General features: G+C 52.8%; 2 protein-coding genes across 2 annotated transcripts; both read right to left on the bottom strand.

Moving 5' to 3' along the window:
• Positions 1–966: 966 nt before the first annotated feature.
• THBD (thrombomodulin) lies at positions 967–3,506 on the bottom strand. The gene has a single exon (XM_067292606.1). It carries the CDS (start codon positions 3,494–3,496, stop codon positions 1,820–1,822), a length of 1,677 nt encoding a protein of 558 aa, XP_067148707.1. The 5' UTR covers positions 3,497–3,506; the 3' UTR covers positions 967–1,819.
• A 13,183-nt stretch (positions 3,507–16,689) lies between these two features.
• Positions 16,690–22,552, bottom strand: CD93 (CD93 molecule). Its single transcript, XM_067293854.1, has one exon. The coding sequence runs from the start codon at positions 22,550–22,552 to the stop codon at positions 20,771–20,773; it is 1,782 nt and encodes a 593-aa protein (XP_067149955.1). The 3' UTR covers positions 16,690–20,770.
• Between the last annotated feature and the right edge of the window lie 902 nt (positions 22,553–23,454).

The raw sequence follows: 23,454 nt of genomic DNA, 5'->3' as shown, positions 1-23,454 counted from the left end.
GGGTATACTTCCAATAAATAAATAAGTATTTACAAATGTGCTGGGTGTACAAAACAGCGGATTGAACCATTTCCATTAAGAAAGCTACAGTTCATAAAACACATTTATTTTTCTTGGGGGTTGCTCCATCATTCTGGCCTATCAGAGGGGAAAAATGCCGTGTGACAGCAAGTTCCCTTAGCATGTAAAGTGGTATCCACCCAAAAGCAGGGGAGAGGAAGAAACACAAAACCCTCGGTCGCTCTCCCGAGGCACAACTAGCCGGCAACCTGCAATGCCCTAGTTTCAGCTAATTTGCAAGCAGCATCCGACCCTCCGGAGTTCTGTCTACCAGACTTTCGACTAGAAAAACCAGCTTTCTACCAGGAAACTAAGCACTGCCGCATGCGGGTATCTCACAGGCATGAACCTGTCAGCAAAAGCTCGAAGTTAATGCACAAACAGCCACTGGCTTCACGCGAGATAAGGCTCGAGGACGAAGAGCCTCCCCCCCTCGCCCCTTCCTTTCCGCGTGTTTTCTTGCATGATACACATACCGGCACCGCGCTGGGTTTGGGGAACTTCCTAAGCCCATTGTCTCACTATTTTATAAAAGACCTGGAAAAACACATATAACAGTTTTCCAGATTTCCTCCGGTCCGCGGCTGGAAAGCAAACACAGGGCTGGCTCCTGCTCCCGCTAAAGCCGCTGGAAGTGCTGCCGCCGGCTTCGACGTGAATAGGGTTTAGCCTCAGCCCTGATCGGGACAAAACTAAAGGAAACACAGGGAAAAAACTTTGCTGACAGGAGCGGTCAGTTAAGTGGGTTCGTCAGCAACGTTTTAATCCAACAGCGAAAGAAAGCTGCAGAAGAAGCTGTGCAGCGAACACAAGGCACGGTCAGGCTTTGAGAAAGACCTTTCCTGAAAAAAAAAAAGTACTCTCACATTCTCGGTATCCCCATTTAACCTCTGCAACCCCCTCCCCCCCCCTCCCCGCGCAAAAACACCCCCAAAGCTATAAGAAGGAATAAAAATCAGCCACTTTAGCCCTCGCACGGTGAAGTTCAGCAGGGGCCCTGCTATTGCTATCGGTTTCATGCCAAAAGCGCCCAGCTGCTGGAGGTGAGAGGCTGCGTAAGAAAGACAGAGGAGAAGAGAAAGCACACGCGATGTCTGCCAGCGATGCAGACCGGCGCAGTAAAGGCAGGAGAAGTGCTGACCAAAAGATCTTTGCGACTTCTTTCATAATTAATCAGTTTAAAAAAATTAAACCGAACCTAAACAAAGGCAGGAGCATTCCAGCTCCTCTTCCTCCCTGGAAAACCTTTACCCCCAAGCTGGTGGCATACGTTTCAGCTGAGAAGAGGAGGAATTTGGGTGGCCTAGCTGACAGCCATCAGGCAAGAGACTGTTTAAGGTCCATCGCTATTAATTAAATAGCCTATTGCATATGTGCTCTTGCCTCCCGGTCGATATGGGTTTAAAAAGTCAGCTCCAAATGGAGACGTTCCTCCCGTAACGCATACACACACACACACACAAAGTTTTTCGTTGAAACCTCACGGAGATTGCTGACTCGGGCAAAGAGGAAAGCCAAAAAAGGCCTGGCACTTTCTGCAAAGGGAGCAGGAATGGAAAAGCTCAGCACAGGACGGCGTGCTTTCCACCCTCCCCATCCTTTGCAGCAAGTATTATTAGGGCTAGCTGGAAAACGGTGATTTTGGAAGGGCGGGGGTGATCACAGCTTTTCCTGAAATTCTTTCTTTTTTTCATTAAAAACGTGAGAAAGATTTAGACCAGTTCCATTCACCTCCCGCTCTCCGCTCTCCCCGATTTCTCTACAGTTTCTGGCTGGAAGCGGTGCATCCCGGGGTCACCTGATGAAGTCCCATCTCCTTCTCCGCGCCGCTGTTGCACTTATAATCCATGGTGGAGGGGGACCTGCAGCGCTTCTTCGCCAGGTGGTAGACCAAAGCCAGCAGGACCAAAACCATGGAGAGGATACCCACCGCGATGCCAACCAGAACGCCGGGGTGGAGGGGGCTCGCCTTCGGCGGCGTCCGGGTGGGGGCGGGCGTTTCGGAGCCGGGCGCCGCGTCGCCCGAATACGCGCCCTCTTCCTCGCCCGCCTTGGCGCAGCGGTGCTGGTCGAGGAGCTCGTAGCCCGCGTCGCAGTGGCACGTGTAGCCGCCGGGGAGGTTTGTGCAGTTGTGGTCGCAGTAGTTCATGTCGCACTCGTCGATGTCGACGCAGAACTTGAGGCCGCCCTCCCGGTCGTCGAAGATGAAGCCGTCGGGGCACTCGCAGGAGTCCTGGGCGTGCGGGTCGCACTCGGCCGGGCACTCGCTGCGGTCGCAGTGCGGGACGCACTGCGTGGGCTCGCGGGGGTGCACGGCGTAGCCCTCGAAGCAGCGGCAGCGGTAGCCGCCGGGCACGTCCTCGCACTCGTGCTTGCAGGGGGCCTCGTAGCAGTGGGAGACGAAGCGGCAGTGGCCCTCCACCATCTCGTAGCCCCGGCGGCAGCGGCACTCGAAGCCGCCGTCGGTGTTGACGCACTCCTGGTCGCAGATGCCTGGCTTGGTGGCGCAGTCGTCGACGTCCCTGCAGCTGCTGCCGTCGGCGGCCAGCTCGTAGCCGGAGTCGCACATGCAGAGGAAGGCGGCGCCGTCGGGCACGCAGTGGTGCTGGCAGGGCGCGTCGGCGCAGGGCGAGGCGCAGCTGCGCCCGTCGGCGCCCAGCCGCTTGCCAGCGGGGCAGAGGCAGCGCGGCGGCCCGTGCTCGGCGCGGCACGCCGCCTCGCAGCCGCCGTTGCCCAGCTCGCAGGCCCAAGCGCCGGGCGCGTCGCGCCGCCACCGCAGCCCCCCGCCGCCGCCACCGCCGCCCTCCGCCTCGGCGCAGCGCAGCTCCAGGCCCAGCGCCGCGACGTGCGCCGCGCTGCCCGGCGGCAGCGCCAAGAAGTCGCCGCCGCGGGCGCCGAAGGGCGTGCTGTAGGCGACGGCGAGGCCGGCGGCCGGCGGCAGCTGCGGGCAGCTGTCGGCGTAGTTGAACTCGCAGAGGAAGCCGTCGGCGGCGGCGTCGCAGCGCCGCTCCTCCCAGCGCAGGTCGCGCGCCACGGCCACGCAGCGCAGCCCGCAGCGCGGCCCCGCCGTGCGCCAGTTGGCGTAGTCGGTGCGCCGGTCGCCCGTGACCCACTGGAAGCCGCGCAGCCGCTGCGCCGGCTCGGTGCAAGCCGCCGGCAAGCGCAGCCCCAGCCACAGGGAGCCGCTGCGGTTCTGCACCAGCAGCGCGATCGCGTCCTCGGCCACGGTGGAGCGCACGGTCATGAGGTGCCCGCCGCGCCGCTCGCACGCCGCGCCCGCCGCCGCGAAGGGCGCCGGCTGCCAGAAGACGCTGAAGCAGTCGTGCTCGATGCACTGCGTGCCCGACGGCTCCGGCAGCGCCGGCAGCGCCAGCGCCAGCCCCGCGGTGGCCGCGGCGGCGGCAGCCAGCAGCAGCGGCAGCGGGAGCCGCCGCATGTCGGGCGGCGGCGGCGGCGGCGGCGCCGGGAAATCTCTGTCATGCCTCGGCGCCCGTGCCCGCGCTTTTATAACGGCTCCGGCCCTCCCTGCCGCCCGCCCGAGGAAGGAAGTGCCGCTGGGGAAGGGCTGATGCTGCTGCACGGAGTGATTGCGGCGGCGGCGGGTTGGCCCCGCTGCCCCGGCGCCGAGTCAAGCGCGGCCGCCCCGGCAGGGCGGAGGCGCCCCGGCCCCGGCGGGGCCACCCGCGCACGGCCCCCCCTACCCACCCCCCCCCCCCTCCTGCCCCGGCACGGCGGCACCGCGCTCCCCCGCCGTCGCACCGAGGATCCTCCGCCCCCGCGGCGGCTTGCGCCGGCGGACGCGTTATCGGCGGGGCCGGGAGGCTGCGGGCTGCGGGGGCAGCGAGCCCTGCCTGCCCCCCACCCGAGAGTGGGGAGCCCTGCCTGCCCCCCACCCGAGCACAGCGAGCCCTGCCTGCTCCCCACCCGAGGACAGCGAGCCCTGCCTGCTCCCCACCCGAGAACAGCGAGCCCTGCCTGCCCCCCACCCGAGAGTGGGGAGCCCTGCCTGCCCCCCACCCGAGCGCAGCGAGCCCTGCCTGCTCCCCACCCGAGGACAGCGAGCCCTGCCTGCCCCCCGCCCGAGCGCAGGGAGCCCTGCCTTCCCCCCGCCCGAGCGCAGCGAGCCCTGCCTGCCCCCACCCGAGCGCAGCGAGCCCTGCCTGCCCCCACCCGAGGGCGGGGAGCCCTGCCTGCCCCCCATCCGAGGACAGCGAGCCCTGCCTGCCCCCCGCCCGAGTGCAGGGAGCCCTGCCTGCCCCCCACATCGGGGGTCCGGAAAGCCAGGCACTGATTTGCACCGGGCGCCTGGAGCAGGGATCACTCCGGAGAGGGGAGCTGCTCCCCCCGGGGACTCCCAGCCGGGCAGCAGGGCACCTGGAGCCTCGGGGTGCTTTCTCCCACCCAGAGGTCTCGCAGCACCTGCCCTGGCATGTATCCCCACAAGCTGCACTCGGAGTTGGCTTCCGCAGCGGCCGCGGCGATGCTACGGCAGCATCCGCAGGGTCCGGAAAGGAGCGGGGACCGCAGGCTCAGACCGTGGGCTCTGCCCACGGGCAAATCGCATCTCCTGCCTCAGTACCCTCGCTGTGTATAAGATGATGCTGTTGCCCTTTTAAGGAGCTCAGAGAAGTACGGATGGAAAAAAAACAAAACCAGAAGGGCTGAGAGCTAGTCTCAATATCTCTGTGGGTCTGCAGGGCACCGTATGTGATGGAAAAAGTCCCTCCAAAAGTTTCTGCAGGTCCAGCTCTCCAAAGCATTGAGATACGAGGTGCTGGGTACCTGTGACCGTGGCAGCTTTGTGGATGTGGGCTTCAGTGTCCGAACAGACCACGGAAGAATCATTATTCTCCTTCTAAAAAGGAGGAGCAAGAACTAGAGGGAGGGTGACTTGCTGCAGGTCACCCAGGGAGTGAAACCAGGCCATCCAAAGCCCAGCCTGGTTTCTCACCTGGGTGGTAAGGCCCTCCAGGTGCTTACAGACCTGCCGTACGCTGCTCTTGGTACACGCAGCAATTCTTACCGCAGTCAGCAACAGCCCGGAGGCTTCGCGGCCCGGGAAGCCGATACAAGGCAGTGACAATATCAGCTACGATGGCAGCCTCACGAGCGATTCGAGTAAGCGTGCCGCTTGGGATGCCACAACACGCCGAGGTCAGACCTACGGTCTATCGGTCTCTTCTGGCCTAAACACCGCTATTCCTGTTACCTCTCTTGGAGCTTCGTTTTGCAGGGTCTTGATTTCACGTTAGTTATTTCTGTTCCCTCCAAGGGAGGCTGCTTTTCAATTCCACAGTTACGACCCGTGGAGAAGGAAAGAGTAAACGTCCCTTGAACATAACCTGCTCCTGGCCGTCAGCTTTCTTCCTCCATGCCAGCTTCTCGGGCCAGGTGTCCTGCAGCTGCGTTTGCAGGGAACGCGCAGCCAGCTCGGTTCCCACCAGAGCATGTAAAGCACTGCTGTGCTCTGAGCGTTTCCCAGGGCCGATTAGCCACACAGCACTTCATGTAGCACGTTGCCAGAAGAGGACTGGGGTCACTTTTCTGTAATCCTTCACAGGGGGCCTACCATCACTACTGGGAAACTGAAAGCAGGGAAACTGAGGCACTGAGCGGTTAAGTGGTCGGGTCAAGGGCGTGCAGCAAGGAAGCTTGTGACAGAACTGGGGAGGGAGGCCTGGTTTTCAGCCGACGCTCAGTTTTGATGTCCCTGAATGTCTTCTAGCCAAGAGCTCCTCTCTCTGGGGGAGGGAGCAACACGTGTCCTGGTGAAGGACAACTCCGTTGACCATGTAACGACAGAAGCGTTAGGACAAGCGTCTTAGTTTCGTACCTTTGATGCAGCAAAGATCAGGACCCAAAGGGTAAATGGCCACATCTGTGCTTTCACTTGCCTCCTCCCATCGCTTGCTGTTGTTTCTCTCGGTATGCAGTTCAGTCCTTCCCTTACGGCAGAAGAGGCGTTTCCAAGTAGGGCCACACCGGGGTGTGTTACGGGACAGTTTTGGTGGGAGGTGAGGAGAGTTGGGAAGCGCGCAGTAAAAGGGGCTCTTTCTTCCCTTCCTTCAGAGCAACACTGGAGGTTACTACACCCCCCCTCCCGAATACAGCCCGGCGCCCCGAGGTCCAGACTTTCCCCCAGTCCGCCCAAGCCCAGAAGTGCTCGGAAAACGCCTCCTTTCCAAACCTGCCTTTCACAGCCAATGCAAACCAGGATGCTGGCGAAGCACATGGGGGCGCGATCCGTGGTGATTCCCGTCTCCGACAGCAGATGGCATTTGATTGGAAATTTTGGGGGAGGCTGGACTGAAGCTGAGCGCAGGCAGCGATGGCCACCTGCACCAGCGGGGAGAAGCGTCTGGTTCTTGCTACTGCTTCCCGCTCTTGCTTTTGCTCGCCGTGTCTCCGGGAGGCAGCTCCACGTCCCTGGGCGAGAGGCGTGCAGCAACGGCAGACCTCGCTACTCTTCTGTGAGCTGAACACGCACCGGAGTGAAGGCAGGGGCCAGGATGTCAGCCCTTGCAGGGCAAAGGCAGGCTTTAAGGAAGAAGCTGTGCTTTCTGCAAAGAGGAAAGAAATCTTAAAGTGCCCCTGGGGATTTAGTGATTTTTTGCTGTAGTAGTGAGGGACTCGGGAAAGCGCTTCCTTCTACTCGAAAGGTTTGGTGTTGGCAGTGATGGATGACCACCGTTATCTCTTCGTGCTTTACAGCTTGCAGCGCGACGACAGAGGATGCGAGGGAAGACGGGACGCCCGAGGAGAGTGGATTTCCTCGGGGCTTTTCACATGAGCTCCTAGTTGCCCAAACACACAGAGCTGACACGGGCTTGGCCTTGGGATTGCTCAGAAGGAATTGCACAACCTCCGCACCAGCACGCTGCGCCGGCTGCAAGCACGCAACGCCTCCTCAGCTGGCCAGGTGGAAAGGACGGATGGTTCCTACGGGGGAACCGGAGGGTTGCCAAATACCTCGCTGTTGCTTGGCGGTTTAAAAATCTGGGACTGACATTTTCAAGTCTCACACTGCAAAAAGGCACTTCAGTTATGGCGGGTCGGATTTGTCTCTGGTTTTCTAGCAAAGTAAACCCACGCTCCCAGCACATTTTATCATGCTGCGTGCCTGCACAACAATCACATTTTTAGCAAATGCATGAAATATTAATAAACCTTGCGGTATATAGTAGTGCTGTGATCAACGCAGAGCACCTGTGAACTGCGCACTCAGTAAACAAGAGTCTTCCCCGTGTTCCCGCCTTCCCCACGGAGCAATTTCACTTATATTCTTTTAACAACTTTTTCCTTTCAATGTTTTTACATTTGTAGGATCCACCTGCACTATCAGAACATACCCAAGAGCAAAAGAAAGATGAAAAACAAACATCTAGAGCTTAGTCATTCAGAGAAAAGGGTATTTGATCCTTTCTTCAGTTTAGAAAGTGGTGCTTTTACCATAAAGCTCAGTCACAGCAATTGGCCTTCAGGATCCCCTGCAGAGAAACAAATCAGTTTTTTCTTTACTTAATTCATTCCAGCAAGGTCACTTTCTTAAACTCTCACTTTATGTCTCGTCCTTTTCCAGCCCTGTCTGGTTCACATAGCTCACAGGAGGGCGGTGGTATTGACTGCCTGAGGAAGTAAGCATAGTTTTTATTATATTGCTGTCTCAGTCGTTACTATCAAACCGTCGTAGCGTGACACTCCTGCTGTGGAAAAAAAGACAGATGGGGAAAAGAGTAATAATAATAATAATAATTAATAATGGCCCTAAACCCTGCTCTTAGGTGATCTGCAAAGTTAGCCTGATGGGAACAAGAGATGAAGAGCTCGTGTCCTTTATCAGGTGCCTCCCCTGGTTTCTCTCTTTGACCTCTTTTCACACCTTTGTCCATCATCCTGTCGCTGGGAAGAGGAATTATTAGGAAACGCCGTTTGCTACCTAGACTACATAGGAGAGATGGACAGGTCCTAACTTGGCCTACAGAGCATTCAAATTTATCATTTAGTTATTACATAGGCTTTGCTGGAAAGGTTTGTTTTCCCTCAGCCCTTGCCTTCCCCAGACCATGGCTTTTGGAGGATTTCCTGGGTTTCTTCAGCTGTTGTGTTTTCTTGCTGTCTTTCTAATGAGAGATGCTGTAAATTAGAGATCTTGGTGATCGACTCCAGATAAAAGCAGAAATCAGTGACACAGAAGCAGGCTCTTTTCTTAGGTAAACTTGTCTCTTTACGTAATATTCTTTAAACACATGAACAGAAGTCTGAGCTTCAGTTCCCAGGCCGGTATTTCGCTCCCCAAGAGTAAGAGAGCTCATAGCAGAGAGCAATCGCTCATCTTCTCACAAGATTACGCCTGGTAAAACGGACAAACAAGAGCATTTGCAAAAATGCTGTCACCTTAACTTGTACGACTTCCGTGCAACTGGGCCAGCTGATGACTTCTACCATAACAGTATATATATCCAGCTGGGCAGACAGCGGGAATACCTGCTGCCGGAGAGCTTCGGGAGGCAGTATTTACCAGCCAGGTCTCCCGAGCAGGGCTCACCTGTCCCCAGCACAGCCCAGGGCACTGCAGACCCACGTTGCGTTGAAAGGTGGTGGCAGATGTTCTCCTCGCCTCCCTCATTTTGACACCTTGGGGCTGAGACACACAACCCTTTTGGTCCAGATTCGTTGCCCGGTTGCTGCACTGACGTTGATGTGACCCCGCTGATAAATGCGATTATACCAGCGTGACGCTGGAGTAAGCTTCCCGGGACGGCGCAAAGGGAACGCTTGCCTACCAGGAGCTCAGAGCTCTTTGCTGGTGCACGTTGGCGCCTGTCGGACTGTCCTGATGATGCTGTTGAAGCAGCACACGTTGAGTGGGGCTGGCCATAGCTTCCTCCACATAAAAGTCCCTTTTGTCAAATGACAGCTTTCCTGGGAACTGTCCTCATTTTTACATTTCTTCTTTGAAAAAGAAAATACGTTCTTGCATTTTTTGTCATTGACAAATAAAAGGATTTTGTGCTTTAGGTTATCAGCAGGTCAAAAACATTATTTTGAATTTGCATTCTCTGCAGGCAGAAAATACACTTTTCACCCATACTCCATAAACTTTCAAAGCAATTTACACCCACTTGAAAATTTCGGATCTAATGAGGGAAGTGTCTGTGCATTTTAATTTCGTCAGCATGGATTTACTGAAATTAGAAAAAAAGGCTAAGATTAAGAGAGGATTTGTTCCTTACCCCTGAACTAGCTATGGCCTCATGGTGCAGGTCAACTTTGCTTTCTCCAGCAGAAGTCAATGCTAGGGCAAAGGCCAGGATCAGGATCAGCTAACCTTGACCTAAAGTCATCATCTCTTCCTGCGTGACAAACATCCTGCAGGTTTTGATCCTCCGTTGTTGCGACTTCACATAACCATTTATTCCTTTGCAAAGAAAGGACAAGTTGGACCGTACATGGCTGTAATACCCGTCGGTGATTCTGCAAAGGATTTCTCAGTCGGAAAAGATGCCAATCATTCGCTTAATATAATCATTCACTCAGCAAGAGCTCGGTTGCCCCTAATCCACTCAGACCCTGCGTACGGGATGCTGAAAGGGAGCAGACCCACGGCTAGTTCACAAAACGTTCAAGACAAGATCGCTCTCAGAGGCTTCGTGAAGGGGAGTCGTCACTGAGCCTTGGTAGCACCGATCTTTCTTTGCTTAGATAAAATGCTCTGTTTTCCAGTTTTCTTCTGTTGTGGTTTTGTTTTGTTTTTTTTCACTTCTCAGAATTTTATTTTCTCTTCCCTTTTTTTTTTTTGTTTTTCAGTGTTTTCAGAAGCAAAACAGCAAAATAAAGGGGGAAAGGTCAGGGAAAACAACAAGTGAAAAAGTAAGAATACCGAATGTAACCAGTGGAAAATAAAAAAGGCATCAGTAGATTTCGGTTCACTTTTTTCCTTCAATTTTATTCAATTATAAAATAGATATAAATTTCCTTTTCAAGGCAGCATGATGAAAAATATTTGAAAAATTTCCAAGAAAAATACAGTATTATTAAAACAACAATTTCTCTCAGAATTGTGAGGCGTGAGATTCTCCCACAAAAGTCTTTGCTTTGCAGACAGCTTGCAGGGTCGATCTTGCCAATAGAAAGGAAACATAATCAGGACAAAATAAATCAGATTAATCACGTTTTAATAATTTTTTTGTGTTCTGATGATCTTGACCCTCTGTTGCCTCAAACCACCGTCAGCATTTGTTCATGCGGCTCTCAGGCTGAGTCAGATACAGAAATGCCTTTCCTGCTGACATACTTCTTTTCCTTTATAAAAGTTGATTAATCATGCTTTTCTGCAATTTAAAAAGTTACTGCAAGACGTTACCAGCTGTCCATTGTGATAACAGAAGAAAGACCTTTCATTTTATTTTAGTCTGAGTCATCCAAAATGTCATTGTCACCCTTACGCCACAGGAATGCCAACAGTGGATATTTCAAATCGCTTCCTTTGACCTTTGATTGTGGGGGGTATTTGTCAAGGATTTTGTCTGCCTATTTGTTTGATTTTGAAAGAAAGCTTGATAATATTAGAATGCTAATAATTATACGTAACGTTCTTTTTTTAACATTAAATTGTTATGTTATAAATTAAAAAAATAAAACCAGGCTATCCAAATAACAGATACGTGCTTTCCCAGGCATGCATGATATATGCAAAATCCCATTTAGGATTATTAAAGATGCACATGCAGTTCAACCTGTGGTCTCCCTCCATCACGTCCAAACAAATGCGGAAAAAAAATTTGGCTGCAAAAGCATGCTGGACCCTAAGAGAGAGTTGCACAAGAATCTCTTCTCAAGCAGATTCAAAGACAGCTCCAAAATACAGCAAGGGATTTTTCTCATCTAATGAAGCAGCCTCAATTTACACAGCTTGGCTTATACCCCTTGCAAGGCTTTCTGTTATCACGCTAACTACTGTTGCTAATCTCGCGACATTTGTCGTTTTTCCAAAGGCCTCTCAACTCCTTTTTCATGTTTATTGATGAGAATCTCAGCTTGCATTTAAACCCTGGTGCGGTTCTGTCACTAGAGAAGCAGCCTGAAAACAGGGACTCTACATATTCAAATGATAAATGGGAAACAAACCCCCGCAGCCTTACCTACTTCTACCCGTTTTCTCTGAAGACAACTGCATGATTTCTGACATGCAAAATCAGAGGAACAGCACCGCATATGATGGAATTCCCTGGGAATTTCTGATGAGCTCCTCCCTAGTGAGCTTTGCAGGCACCTACAACAAACATGTTCAAACAGGGATTTTATAAGGGTCCCAAGGGAGTCCGCTGCTCGGCTTCCCCATACTTTTAGGAAGATGCTGGGCAACATGGGAAAACTTAATAAATAGTTCCGTCAGGATATCCTGGCGTTTATCATCCTACTGCCTACCCAACAAGGTTAAGAAACGGGCTCAGCCCGTGAAACCTCCTATTTCCTCCCTGTCTTGCCTCCAACCTCAGCTATTCCGTCGTACTTCCTTGGCGCAGCCTGGTGCCAAAGCCTGTCCTGCCGCCTGGGCGGACACCAGAAGTCGTGGGCGAACGGTCGCTGGCTGAGGCGGTCTGCGCACGCAGGAGCTCTGCAAGCCCAGGCGAGGTCTGACCGCCGGTACGGCTAGGCGGGCGCACCCGATGCCGTTTATTTTAGCATCGCACAGCAAGAGGTGGAGTACGTCACTAGGACTTATAACTGTTCTGCAGGGATGCAGAGCATTCTCCAAAACTGCCATAAAAGCGACTGCGAAAATGATATCACTTATTATTAAGGTCTTAGCGTCCTGTCACAAATAAACACTTAGCCTCTTGAGGATTTCCTATTTTGGAAATCAGAGCCGCGTGAGAGCCTTTGAACCAGGTACTTTTAGGTCAGCTGGCTGCAGTTATGGCCAAACCCCTGCTCCAAGGCAACGCAAAGGGCTCTGCGAGGGGGTGCCGATGCTATGGGCAAGCAGGACACACCTGCAGTGAGTATGTTTAATAGGCTGCATATTAATTAAGAGTGCTGCTTAATGAAATCCTGCCTGAACAGGTGCTCCTGGTATTGCTGATGCATCTCAAGGGTGGGGTTTTTTTGCTTGAAATGTCTTTGGAGAAGGCAGGACTGTGGCAGTCATGTCAAGTGGTGGGGGAGCTTTCTCCCTTGTTACGACAGGAGGAAAAAGAGGCTTTCTCCACAGGTATGTTCACATCCCAATAGCATGTTATAGCCATAATTTTCAATACAGGTACAGAAAATAGCATCTGAGAGCAGTGAATTTTCTTTCTCCAGAAAGATGGTAGGAGAGGTGCTGCTTTCCTGCCAGGTCATGTTTGTACTAGTCATGGGAAGATGCTCTAAGCTTGTCCTGTGCCTTGCTGCCAGCGACAAAAAGGGGGCTGTGAAGAGAAAATGAATGTACCGGGTTCAGAGTGGTTGACTTTAACTTATAACAACATTTCTTGCCTCTTTATAGACTAAGCACATGCAGCCATTGCTTTTTCAGGGAAAGAACTGGTATTTCCTTCCTCTAGGCTAAGACCCAGGGCTCCTGAATTTCTTCAGTCTGAAGTTCATTTTAATCATCTCAGTAGGACAGGTTTCACCCCAAACCCTTTTTTTCCCCCCACCCCTCCCTGGGCCAATAACAGGGGTAATCAAAACCTAGGCAGCTTTCATAAAGTGCAGTATTTCTGTTCAAGGCAAAACCATGCCCCAAAAGGCCTGTTTACAAAGCAAAAAGCTGTTTATTGTTTTATAAGACAACAAAACAATGCGCCTGTCCTTGCAGACCACCACCAAATTTTGCTAGGACTGAATTAGGCCCTGCAAGCAAGCACGTCTGATATATTTCGTCTAGTTCATAGTCTTATGTTAATTATTGGGTTAATAACAGGAGAAATAGTAAGTGCTGTTTCCCACAGGGATTAAAACTTCAAAAGGCTGGATCTTTGAACTGATCTGGCACTGGTGAGCGCACGAATTATCGTCCCCGCCACCATCTTCTTCACCTTCTGGCAACTTTACTTCTGTTTGGAATCACCCCATATCGGAACCATTTAGCAAAAAATACAATGTCTAGAAGGTCCATAAGCTTTCCCAGTGTTTGTAAAGTCGATACAAGAGTCTGCAAGCGCCGTATGGGACATCCTTGGGGCTCGTTTGGGAGGATCTGAGCTGCATGCACAGGGAACGGACCTCAGCTGCCCTGCCTGTAAATAAAATATGGGACTATCGGAGCGAATTGGGTGCCAGCTGCAAATCGGACATATTTGTCCCTCTCGGCAGAGTGACGGCAGAGGGCCCGGGCTGGACCCCCTAGCTCGGGACGCGTGTCCTCAGCCTGAGCAGGGGTGCAGGGCTGGATCCCGCCTCGGAGGGGTCAGGCTGAAAAATCCGCCTAGCTCGTGTTAAGCATCTTGGCGGTCGAAACGGTCGTCAGAAATAGACAGCTCTCTTTTTGCGCCGCTACGCTGCTATGCCACCGCGCCCATGCCCTAAGCCGTTTTAGGTCAATTAATTGGTATATTCTATAAATGAAGGCTCATGTGAGGCTCAGCTTGCAAAGGAGGGAGAGGCTTTTGAATTCATCCGTGTTCAGCCGTGCAAACCTATCCTCCTCAGGCTCTTGACAGGGAAAATACTGGAAGATTTGCTTTTTGGGGGAGATCAGACTATTATCCTTTTCCACGAGCTTGCTGTTGAACCCTACATCATCTCCAGCGCACGCCTTTGCACAACAGCTTAGCCACCTGCGAGGTTTTTTGGATTTTTTTGTTAAGAAAGCTTGATCTTTTCTCCACAGTAGGCTGACTCTTTTCCTCTGTCGCGTTGTCACCAGTAGTGCTGAAATTTACTTGGCGAGACATTAACTTCACTCACCAGCCTTGGAAGGACTTGAGAGAACCAAATGCCAAGAAATATTTAGAAGATAAAAATAAGAAGAAGAGGAAATGAGCAGATATTTAAAGCATTTGTTTTTGCAGTGTCTGACTCTGTGGGATTTGAAATGTGGAGCATGGTAGAGTATATTTTAACATTACTCAGTACCTTTTCTCTAAATTCTTCTGTTTCCCTGCAGCACCTTTCCCACAAAAGGGGGAAAAAATATATATACATGACCTTTTGAACTGCCCTGTGGCACTTGCATGGCCACAGATGTCACCAGCCAAAGACATGATACCTCGGTGCGGTGAGAAGTCGTAGCTAAAATAATCCACGTGGGCCCAAACTCCGCTAACTTCAGAGGACTCGGTGTGAGGCCTGCGTGGTCTGGGGTGGTCCCACAGGATGCTCCCATGCCGTTTGCAGCGTTTGCTTTGGAGAAGGCAGGGAAAAGCCAAGCAAGCAGAGCTCAAATTGTTGAATCCTTCCTCCCGCCCGCCCTAGCTCGGCAGTCACTGGAGACTACCTAGTCTACCAGTCTACCACTGGTGCTACCACCTAGGAGACTGGGTGCTTTGCTTTGCTGCAGGGAGGATGGAGGCAGCCCTCCAGACTGGGTAGCTCCCGGACCTGGCCGCTCACATCTCTTTGCAGCGGTCAGGCTGGCAAAAGAGAGCGTGAGCAGAACTGGGAGCAGTCACGGAGGAGCATCGCTGCCGCTTTGGAGCGGGGCATGTGGCCAGCACCCGGGAAGGGTGTCCCGGCGTTGGGTTCCTAGCTCAGAAACACCGGGGTAAATTGGAAGTGTGGATAAATCGCCATATCGCACTCCTTTGTTTTGGTTTATTGAGTTAGACTTGAAGGTCTTCCAGGAGGAACTCTACCTCCTCTGTGCACATGCAGTATGTACTGATCTCAGCCGGTCCCTCGGCAACGCAAAATAAATAGGATTAATGACTGCAGCAGACAGGTGAGTCTCTCGCCACACACAGGCTGTGAGTGCTATTGGATCGTAGCTCACTGTCATCACGCTGCTGTTCCTACTACAGCGTAATCATCTTCCCACTTTCCTCAGCTCCTTAACTCAGCAGAGGATCCTTCCCACCTCCACGAACAGACTCTGCTGCCAAGTTTAGCATGGATGGCGCATAATCTTCATGTGGCAGTTCCCACGGGTAGCCAGAACAAACCTGAAAATTGTATTTTGATACGTGCAGACACTGAACATCCATCTGTCACTAGATGTCACATCCTCTTTTTTTGTTTGCTTGATTTTTTTTTTAAACACTATTTAAGAAAAACATTGAAGACTAATAAAAGGCCACACAAATGCCATTGCAGGTGTGGGCAACATTAAGTGGTTCTTTGTGTTGCTGAGGTGTTTTCCAGCCTTTGTGAGAATTTACCTTTTCCCTGCATGGACTTTCTTTGGTGGTGCATGTTGTGGAGACAGCTCTAGCCACCACCAGTCTTGCAGTTTTAAAGCATCTAAGGACTGCTCTGCTCTGTCACTGACCAGAGCCAGAAAAGCCGATCTCTGCCTTCGTACAGAGCTACATTGAAATCAGCAGGATTGCTTATGGGTTTAGGATCCGACCGAGATCATCCCAATGGCCACAACCCCACAGAAACGGGAGATATGCCTCAATATACATCTCTGTATGGCCTAGGACAGGGCTTTCCTTTCTCTTTCTCATGGCCTTGGTAGACATGAAGTGACTAACCCTCACTCAGGTCAACTGTGCCTTGATACCACCTGAAGCCCAGCTCTATCGATACAAAGACAGCTATGAAAGGTGACTGCTGGCAGCTCGCTGGGCTGAGATCCTGTCAACTTCATTGCACACAGGATGAGTAGTGATAGCGTAAGATGATGCATCAGCACTCTCCAGACTAAGGGCGTTACCTCTGCCTTGCAAGAGGTACGTTGCAAGAGGGCTGCTCAGAAATCTTCCACTTATCTAGTTCCTGACAGTTATCTGCATCTTCAACAAAATGCTTGCCTCAGAAATGTTTGCTTTCTTCAGGAATGGGTTTTTCTGGTTGCTGTTTAAAAATACATTGGGGGAGGGGTTAGGAGTTATAAGCCAATTGTACATGTTAAAAATGAAATGAGTTATTTTTTCCCTCAGAAATCAAAGTTGGTATTTTAGCAAAAACTTTTCTTTTTGGTTCAAATTTAGACGGGGAAAAAAAAGAAAAAACAGCTGGTCACATCACTAATCTGTCCAGTTTCCATGGCCGTTTGATTTCTAACACTGGAGACAGGCTTTTAATAGGGCCAACTTGCAGTTCTTGGGCTGGGCAGGGAGGGCCTGCCATCGCCTCCACGTATAGACTACAGCTTCAAGAAAGAAAGAGAGCTTAACGGTGTGACCCCACACAGTAAGATATGTCTGTCTTCCATTTGTTGTGCCCTGTACTATCCAGTCATCTAGTGCATGGCTTAGCAAAGCAACAGTTAAGAAAGGTATTGACTTAAAAATAGACTTATTTGCTCCTAAGTCACAGTATAAAATAGATTTTAAACAAATTCAGAGATCAGTGCTTTAGCAAGCATTTCTACTTGCCTTTTGCTTCTTAAACTGAGGTTTATCATGATTAAAATCCTCAGAAAATCTGCAGGGTAACTCCTTGATTAGAGAGAGAACGGACTGTAAGGAATACAAAATTTACATGTTCTGAATCAATAGATATTGACATTGCGTATATTAAAAAAATCACTAATGATACGTTTTCTTTAGATTTTATTAGTTTCATCAGAAAAGCAACATACAGTGTTATTCAAAGTTTCAGATAACCTTGTTCTTTCAGTTTAAGGCAATGGTAAGGTTGTTGCATTGTGCCATTGCTGCATGGCGCAGTATCAGTCAGTCCGGACAGCGGCAGCTCTCAGGTAGGATGAAGAAAGTTGTAACTCTGGACCATAAAAATATAACACTTTAGGCTTACAAACCAGTCGATACATTCAAAGCATTTCAGATGTGTTAGCTAGCCAGTCCCGACAGGTCGACAGAAAGACAATTATAGGTCTTGCTTGCAATTACATCTCTTTTATACGTAAGGAATGGGAAGCAAAGAGGTAGCTGCCCAGGGCAACGCAGTAAACCTGCCGTGGGCCAGGATGAATATCCCGTCTCTCCCGACTTTAAGCCAGATGTACCAAATTGTCTGAAGCTGTTCCTATTTGCTTTAGCCCATTGTATTCACTGGGCCCTAGATAACACCCAAACAACGACACATATCAGAACGTTCCCGCTGTGTTCGTGGCAGGAAGAAAATGAGCTATGAGTTTATTCTGGTGTAATTCCACCAAGGTGAGGGAAGCTACATCAGGAAATAATTCCGCAAGATCAAATCTAAGCTAAACCTAGGTACAAATTAGTGTCTTCTCCAGGCTTAACTGACTGCAGTACTCCATTTGCAATACTCTACAGTACACACAGCAGAATACACAAAGGTGACGAGAGAAAATAGGCTTATAGGTTTTACTGATGCATTTCTGGAACAAATAATAGCTCTCAGATGTTTACCGGCTGCAAGCCTGTACTTATGCTTCCTTTTCCCTTCTTCATAGTGGAATAAAAGAGTTAATATGGAAATTAATTGATCCCTTAACTGAAAAATATGTCAGAAAAACTCCTGAGACTATAAGCATTTTGAAAATGCCCTAGCTTTAGATAAAGCAAACCCAATAGTCCCCGAAGTGTGAGGCACATTGGTATGATGGCTTTTCCCCCCATACAGACCCCGCGGCACCATAGCCCTTCAGTACAGGCAGAATTTTACACGTGTAGGTTGTCCCACTGAATTTTAGTAGGATTGCTTGTTTGCTTAATTTACTCATGCATTCAAAATGCTCTGCTGGCTTGTTGTCATAACAAAGAAATGCTATGAATTTTCTGTGGGAATTCCGAGAATGCCACTGTTAAATTCACAGCTTCTTCAGACTACTGCGCAGAGAAAAGGAAGCATGAACACAACATTTCTATCAGCTAGAAGCTACATTTTCCTGTTTGTTTTTCTTTTTATTTTACAATGGAGAAATGAAGAAGAAAAAAAAAAAGCAGGAAAGGGTTTTCCTCCGCATACTGAAGAACAGGATGTAGGCTGCTGCCCGCAGCAAACTCTTTTGTGTTCAGTTCCCATTTCTGTCACAATTTAAGCCTCAAGTACACAATAAAAACAGTAGAAATTTCAGGGAACTTATGTATCCTTCAGACAACATGCCTGTTCTTTTCTAGCACCTTTTTTGCCTTGTATAGCCTTGGCGGACTGCAGTAAATAAGGCAACTGGCGCTGCTTTGACTGGAAGCAGGAACGGCCCCTACCCTCCGTCTCGCTTTTGGGGTGGTTCTCGCTGTGAAACAGTTTAGAGAGACTTCCTTTTCAGAAACAGCTGAAAAAACAGCTCTCTGAAAGCTGAGTACCTACAAGCCGTATTAGCACCTACTGGGTTTAGCTTTTTTTTTTTTTTTGGATCCGCTGGCTTTTAAAATTGCAGTAATGTTACCAAAATCAGGGACTTTTGTGTACAGAGTGCCACTGCTTCACGTACTTCCCTGGGTCCGCTCCAGCTTCCAGGGAAGTTCGCGGAGCACGTTAACAACAGCTTTCGCAGCCCTTAGTCTGTGCAAAAGCACATGCAGGTTAGCACAGCACAGCGCACTTTATTCCCAGAATATCGAAAGCATCTATAAATAGATCGAGGTTGCCAGCCTGCGTGAGGTTTCTGAGCAAACGAAGCCCTCTCGATAGACCTCTTAAGCTCGTACCCCCGAGATGGAAAAGGCCCCTGTTGTTCTCCGCAAGCAGATTTTTGCAGTAATGTCGGTGCTCGGCTGAGACCAGCTTTCAGCCTGCAGGATTCCCTCTCTTCCAAGGGAATGGCAGCAATTTGACCTCTAGGAAAGCGCAGAGCGAGCAAGAGAGACGTGTGTGAGGTAAAATCTTCCCGTTCTCTGTATATAGGCTGTACCATCGGTTCAGACCGCGACGCCTTCCTCCTGCCCGGCCCGCTCCGGTGCTGGGGTGTTTGCTCGCATCTAGAGTCCCGCTGAAACGAGCAGGATTACCGGCAGAAACGCAGCGCTCAGGCCTTTAAAATGATGCAGGCAGCTGCCCCGGTTTGCCTGTGAGCTGGCGAGTGGAGGTAAGGGTGAAGGTGCCGTCTCTCCATCCTTGCCGCTTCCTAGGGAACGAGCGCTGAGGCTGAGACCGTGGCCTTCACGTGCCACATGCAAAGTGGCTCCTCTTCCTCTGCTCTGCAGCACCCAAACCAAGACCGGGGACCAACTTCACCCTGAGAAAGCGTGTTGTTCTGAAGGGGGGTGTTTAAATTTCAGTAGTCAGCAAACGTGCTGCATCCAGTGTACTCTTTACACGGGGGGGTGGATGAAAAACGCACTCAGCCTGGAGCCCGCGCAAGCTTAACCCAAGCAAGTGGGAGGGGAGCCTACCAAAAACATGATGCAGCAGGAAGAGTCTGGTTTTTCATCTGACTGTGTTTGAAGGAGAGGATTGTTTTCCGTATTTTTCAAGCAGTTTTGTTCTGAATACACCAGAAATAGAAGGGCGATTCTTCCTGAACATACTTTTTTACCGCATATTCTCTGTCTTAGCTACTTATACGAAAGGCTTAATTCAACAATTTTCACACACATACCTGTGAGCTCAATGCGATGCATTAAGATGCATCTCATTCTCACAGGTTTTGAGGCCTTTTTTAGGTGGCTAGCACAAAGCTGTGCTTGTGGTTTCGCTCCTGCTTTGTCAGTAGTTCTGAGAAGCACCATTATCTGACTTCCCAGAATTTAGCAGAATCGCATAGGCTCCAGCCTTGCACGTGAATGGATCTGAGTAATTTTGCAGGGGTGATTAGCTCCACTAATCTTATTTCTGCTCATGTGCAGAAGCTTTCTGTTGCTGTAGCTCTAAAGCGGTTTATTTAATTAGCTCCGTGGTGTAACAACTTCAAAAAAAAAAAAAAAAGAATGCTCATGACTGCAGATAATCAGATCATCTCCTAGTGAAACAAGTGAGGTTTTGAAACCAATTTCAAGGAAAGCAAGGTGAAAATGAGGGCTGAGTGGCAGATTATCTGATTACATGCAGGCAAAGGGGAAACGCTAACACTTCTGTTGAGCTGACCAAGCATTGCTTTGGGGGGGGGAGGAGGAGGAGGGGGAGAACTGCTTCTTTTGCACGTTTGCATTTTAAACACAGGTCGGGGAGATCAAATGAAAAATGAAATGAATTGTTTTCCTTTAAGAAAACAAGTCAATACTAGTCACTTGCCGTTTTTAAGATTTGCGAAATTCTGCAGGCTTGAGGAACAGCCAGCGCGGGTAACTTAAACCCCATCGCTTTTAAATCTTGCAGTTCCTAAACTGCTCGGGAAGCAACGCCTTCCCCCCTTAACTTTTCATTTCCAGGAGCGGTGGCAGGGTTATAAATCACCTCTAGCCCCTCCGAGGCGAGGAGCGACGCGGGCTGCCGTGAGGGCTGCGCGCCCGGCACCCGGCGGGTCTCTCCATGAAGGGTTGAGCACCTGCCTTGGGAAATACCAGGCCTCCCATGGCGAGAAGATCCAAGACAGGCTCTCAAACACGAAGGCATCCAAAATTGCAGTAAAGAGACAGCACCAACCCCTCCCCACCCCCCCCCACCCCCCCCTTTTTTCTTTTTTTTTTAAATGAGGACGCGCAGAGCGCTCTCCGCTGCTTGCGGCTCGGCGTTTTGCCCTGTGAGACCCTTCGGAGGTGCCACCGCGGGCGCCCAGAGCTCCATGGCCTGCCCGCGTCCCCGGCGTTCACCTGAACTCGCCGCCCGCCGCGCTGCTCTCCGCCTGCTCGGGCACCCAGCAGTAGTCGTCCGCCGCGCTCTTGCCTTGCTGCTTCTCCTCCTTGGCCTTCCTCCTCCTGTAGGCCATCAAGGCCAGGGCGAAGGCCAGCAGCAGCAGGATGGCCACCAGGCTGCCCAGGATGTAGTAGAGGAGCAGCTTGGGGCCGTCGGCGGCGTGCTCGGCGTCGCGCGCGGCCCCCGGCCCTGTGGCGGCGGTGGAGGTGGCAGCAGCGGCGGTGGCGGTGGTGGCGGCGGTGGTGGTGGCGGTGGGCCGCGCTGAGGAGCCCGGGGGCCGCTCGGGCAGGGCCGCCGCCGGCACACGCGTGGGCCGAGGGGTCCCCGTGGGCCCCTCGGCGGCGGGAGGCTGGGGACGGCAGGCGCCGCCGTCGGCGGCCGGCGCGAAGCCCGGCGGGCAGGCGCAGCGGAAGGAGCCGGGCACGTTGAGGCAGGCGCCGCCGGGGCAGGGGTCCCGCAGGCACTCGTCCACGTCCACGCAGGCCTCCTGCCGGGCGTCCCGCTGGTAGCCCGGCCTGCAGGCGCACACGAAGGAGCCGGGCACGTTGAGGCAGAGCTGGGGGCAGGCGGCGGCGGCGGCGGCGGCGCACTCGTCGACGTCGCGGCAGCGCGGCGAGCCGGGCTCCTCGGGCTCGTAGCCGCGGCGGCAGGCGCAGGCGAAGCCGCCGGGCGTGTTGCGGCACTCCTGGTGGCACGGCCGCCCCCGGCACTCGTCCACGTCGAGGCAGCGGCGCCCGTCGGGCGCCAGGGCGTAGCCGGGCGCGCAGCCGCACTCGAAGCCGCCGGCGGGGAGGCGGCGGCACGGCCCCTCGCAGGGGTTGGGGTCGCAGGCGTCGGCGGGCGCGCACGACGCCAGGTCGGGGCCCAGCGCGTAGCCCGGGCGGCAGGCGCAGCGCGGCGGGGCCCCCGGCTCCTCCTCCTCCTCCACGCACTCCTGCTCGCAGCCGCCGTTGCGGTGGGCGCAGCCGGCGGCGCAGAGCGGCCCGCGGGGGTGCCAGGCGAAGCCCCCCGCCGGCTGCCGCTCCTTGCACAGCGCGAACTGCGCCGCCCGCCCGCCCGCCCCGCACGTCACCTGCGCCAGCGTGCCGAAGGGCGCCGCCGCCAGCCGCTCGCTCTGCACGCCGAACGGCGTCGTGTAGCTCACCGTGCCGGGGCCGGCCAGCGCCAGCGGCCCGCACATGCCCTGGAAGCTGAACTTGCACACGTAGCCCGGCAGCGGGGTCCGGCAGGGGCCGTCGGCCCAGCCGGCGGGCGAGGAGGGACCCGCCGGCTGCAGGCTGGCGCAGCGGTGGCTCAGGCAGGTGGTGTGCGGCTCCGCCAGCCACGCCGAGTAGTTGGTCGCCTCGCCGCCACCGGCCCAGGCGAAGCCCCGCAGCGGGTCGTGGGACTGCACGCACTTGCCTTTCTCCAGGGAGAGCCCGATCCACACCTTGCCCTGCCAGCCGGCCCCGGCCTGGCTGCTGCCCAGCAGCTCCTGGACGTGCCGGGCCTCCTCGGGGCTCCTGATGGCGACCAGGTTGCCCCCGTTGTTCTGGCACCGCTCCTGGGCGCCGCTCCAGGCCACCTTGCCCCGGTGCAGCGTGTAGCAGGCGGCCCCGGCGCAGAGGACCTCGGCGCGCTCCGCCGCGCGGCCGGGCACCCCCCGCAAGAGCGCCGGGGCCAGCAGCAGCAGCAGCGGCAGCAGCGGCGGCGGCGGCGGCAGCGGTGGCGGCAGCGGCGGCAGGACGATGCCCATGCCTCCTCCGCGCTGCCCCGGCGGGAGCGGCGGGGCCGGGGCTGCCGCGGCGCTCGGCTGCGGGCTGCGCGTCCGCCCGTGCCGCGCCGCGCGAGCGAGCGAGGACAGCCTGTGTAGCCTGCCGCTCACATCCCTGCGGCCCCAGCAGCTCGCCCCGCACGCATCCTGTGCTGCCGGGTCTCTTATTTATCGCCGGAGACTAGCGCTTCCTGTAGCGTATTTTTGTTACTCAGAGCTTGTTGATCGCTATTGAGATCTTTGGCTCTTTTTCTTGCCGTCTCCCTCGGCGAAAAAGGCTCCTAGTTCCCATTTTAAATGCTTTACCGTTAAGGGGCTTTCTTTATTTTGGCTCACGTTGCTTTTCTGTATGAGAAACTAGCTGGAATCCTGCTTTTTTTCTTTTTTTCCTTTTTTTTTATTTTAAACAGCTCAACCTACTTACTTACCAGTTAGATAATTCTTCTAATCCCTAATAGGGTGCTACAGTTTTCAAGCATCTATTGCTAAAAGGGGAAATAAAAGTCGTGGGATCCCTCAGTATCATGCTTCTAAAAGAAACTGAGTGTTTGGCGCAATATCTCATGCGCACATTATGTTTCCAATGCATTTTTTTTCCCCCCTGTTCATGCACTTTAAATAGATGGACAAGCCCTTAAATAGGAATTAGGTCGTGAGAATGTCCAGGCTGTAAAAACTAAGCCAAGTGCTTTATCGGCGCTAAACCAATTCCTATTCGGTAGGCAGAAGGGAGTTTCCATCATCATGCGGTCAGCCAGTCCCTAATACGATCAAAAGCAATCCCTCCAAATAGGAGAAAAACACTGGCCGGCCAGTGTTGTGATGCCGCTCGTGAAGATTCCTGCTGTGATGCTCCAAGTCAATATCTTAATAATCACTTGACC

This window comes from Apteryx mantelli, chromosome 3 (genome assembly GCF_036417845.1).
Source record: "Apteryx mantelli isolate bAptMan1 chromosome 3, bAptMan1.hap1, whole genome shotgun sequence".
NCBI lineage: Eukaryota > Metazoa > Chordata > Aves > Apterygiformes > Apterygidae > Apteryx > Apteryx mantelli.
This window is presented reverse-complemented; position numbering and strand designations above follow the sequence as displayed.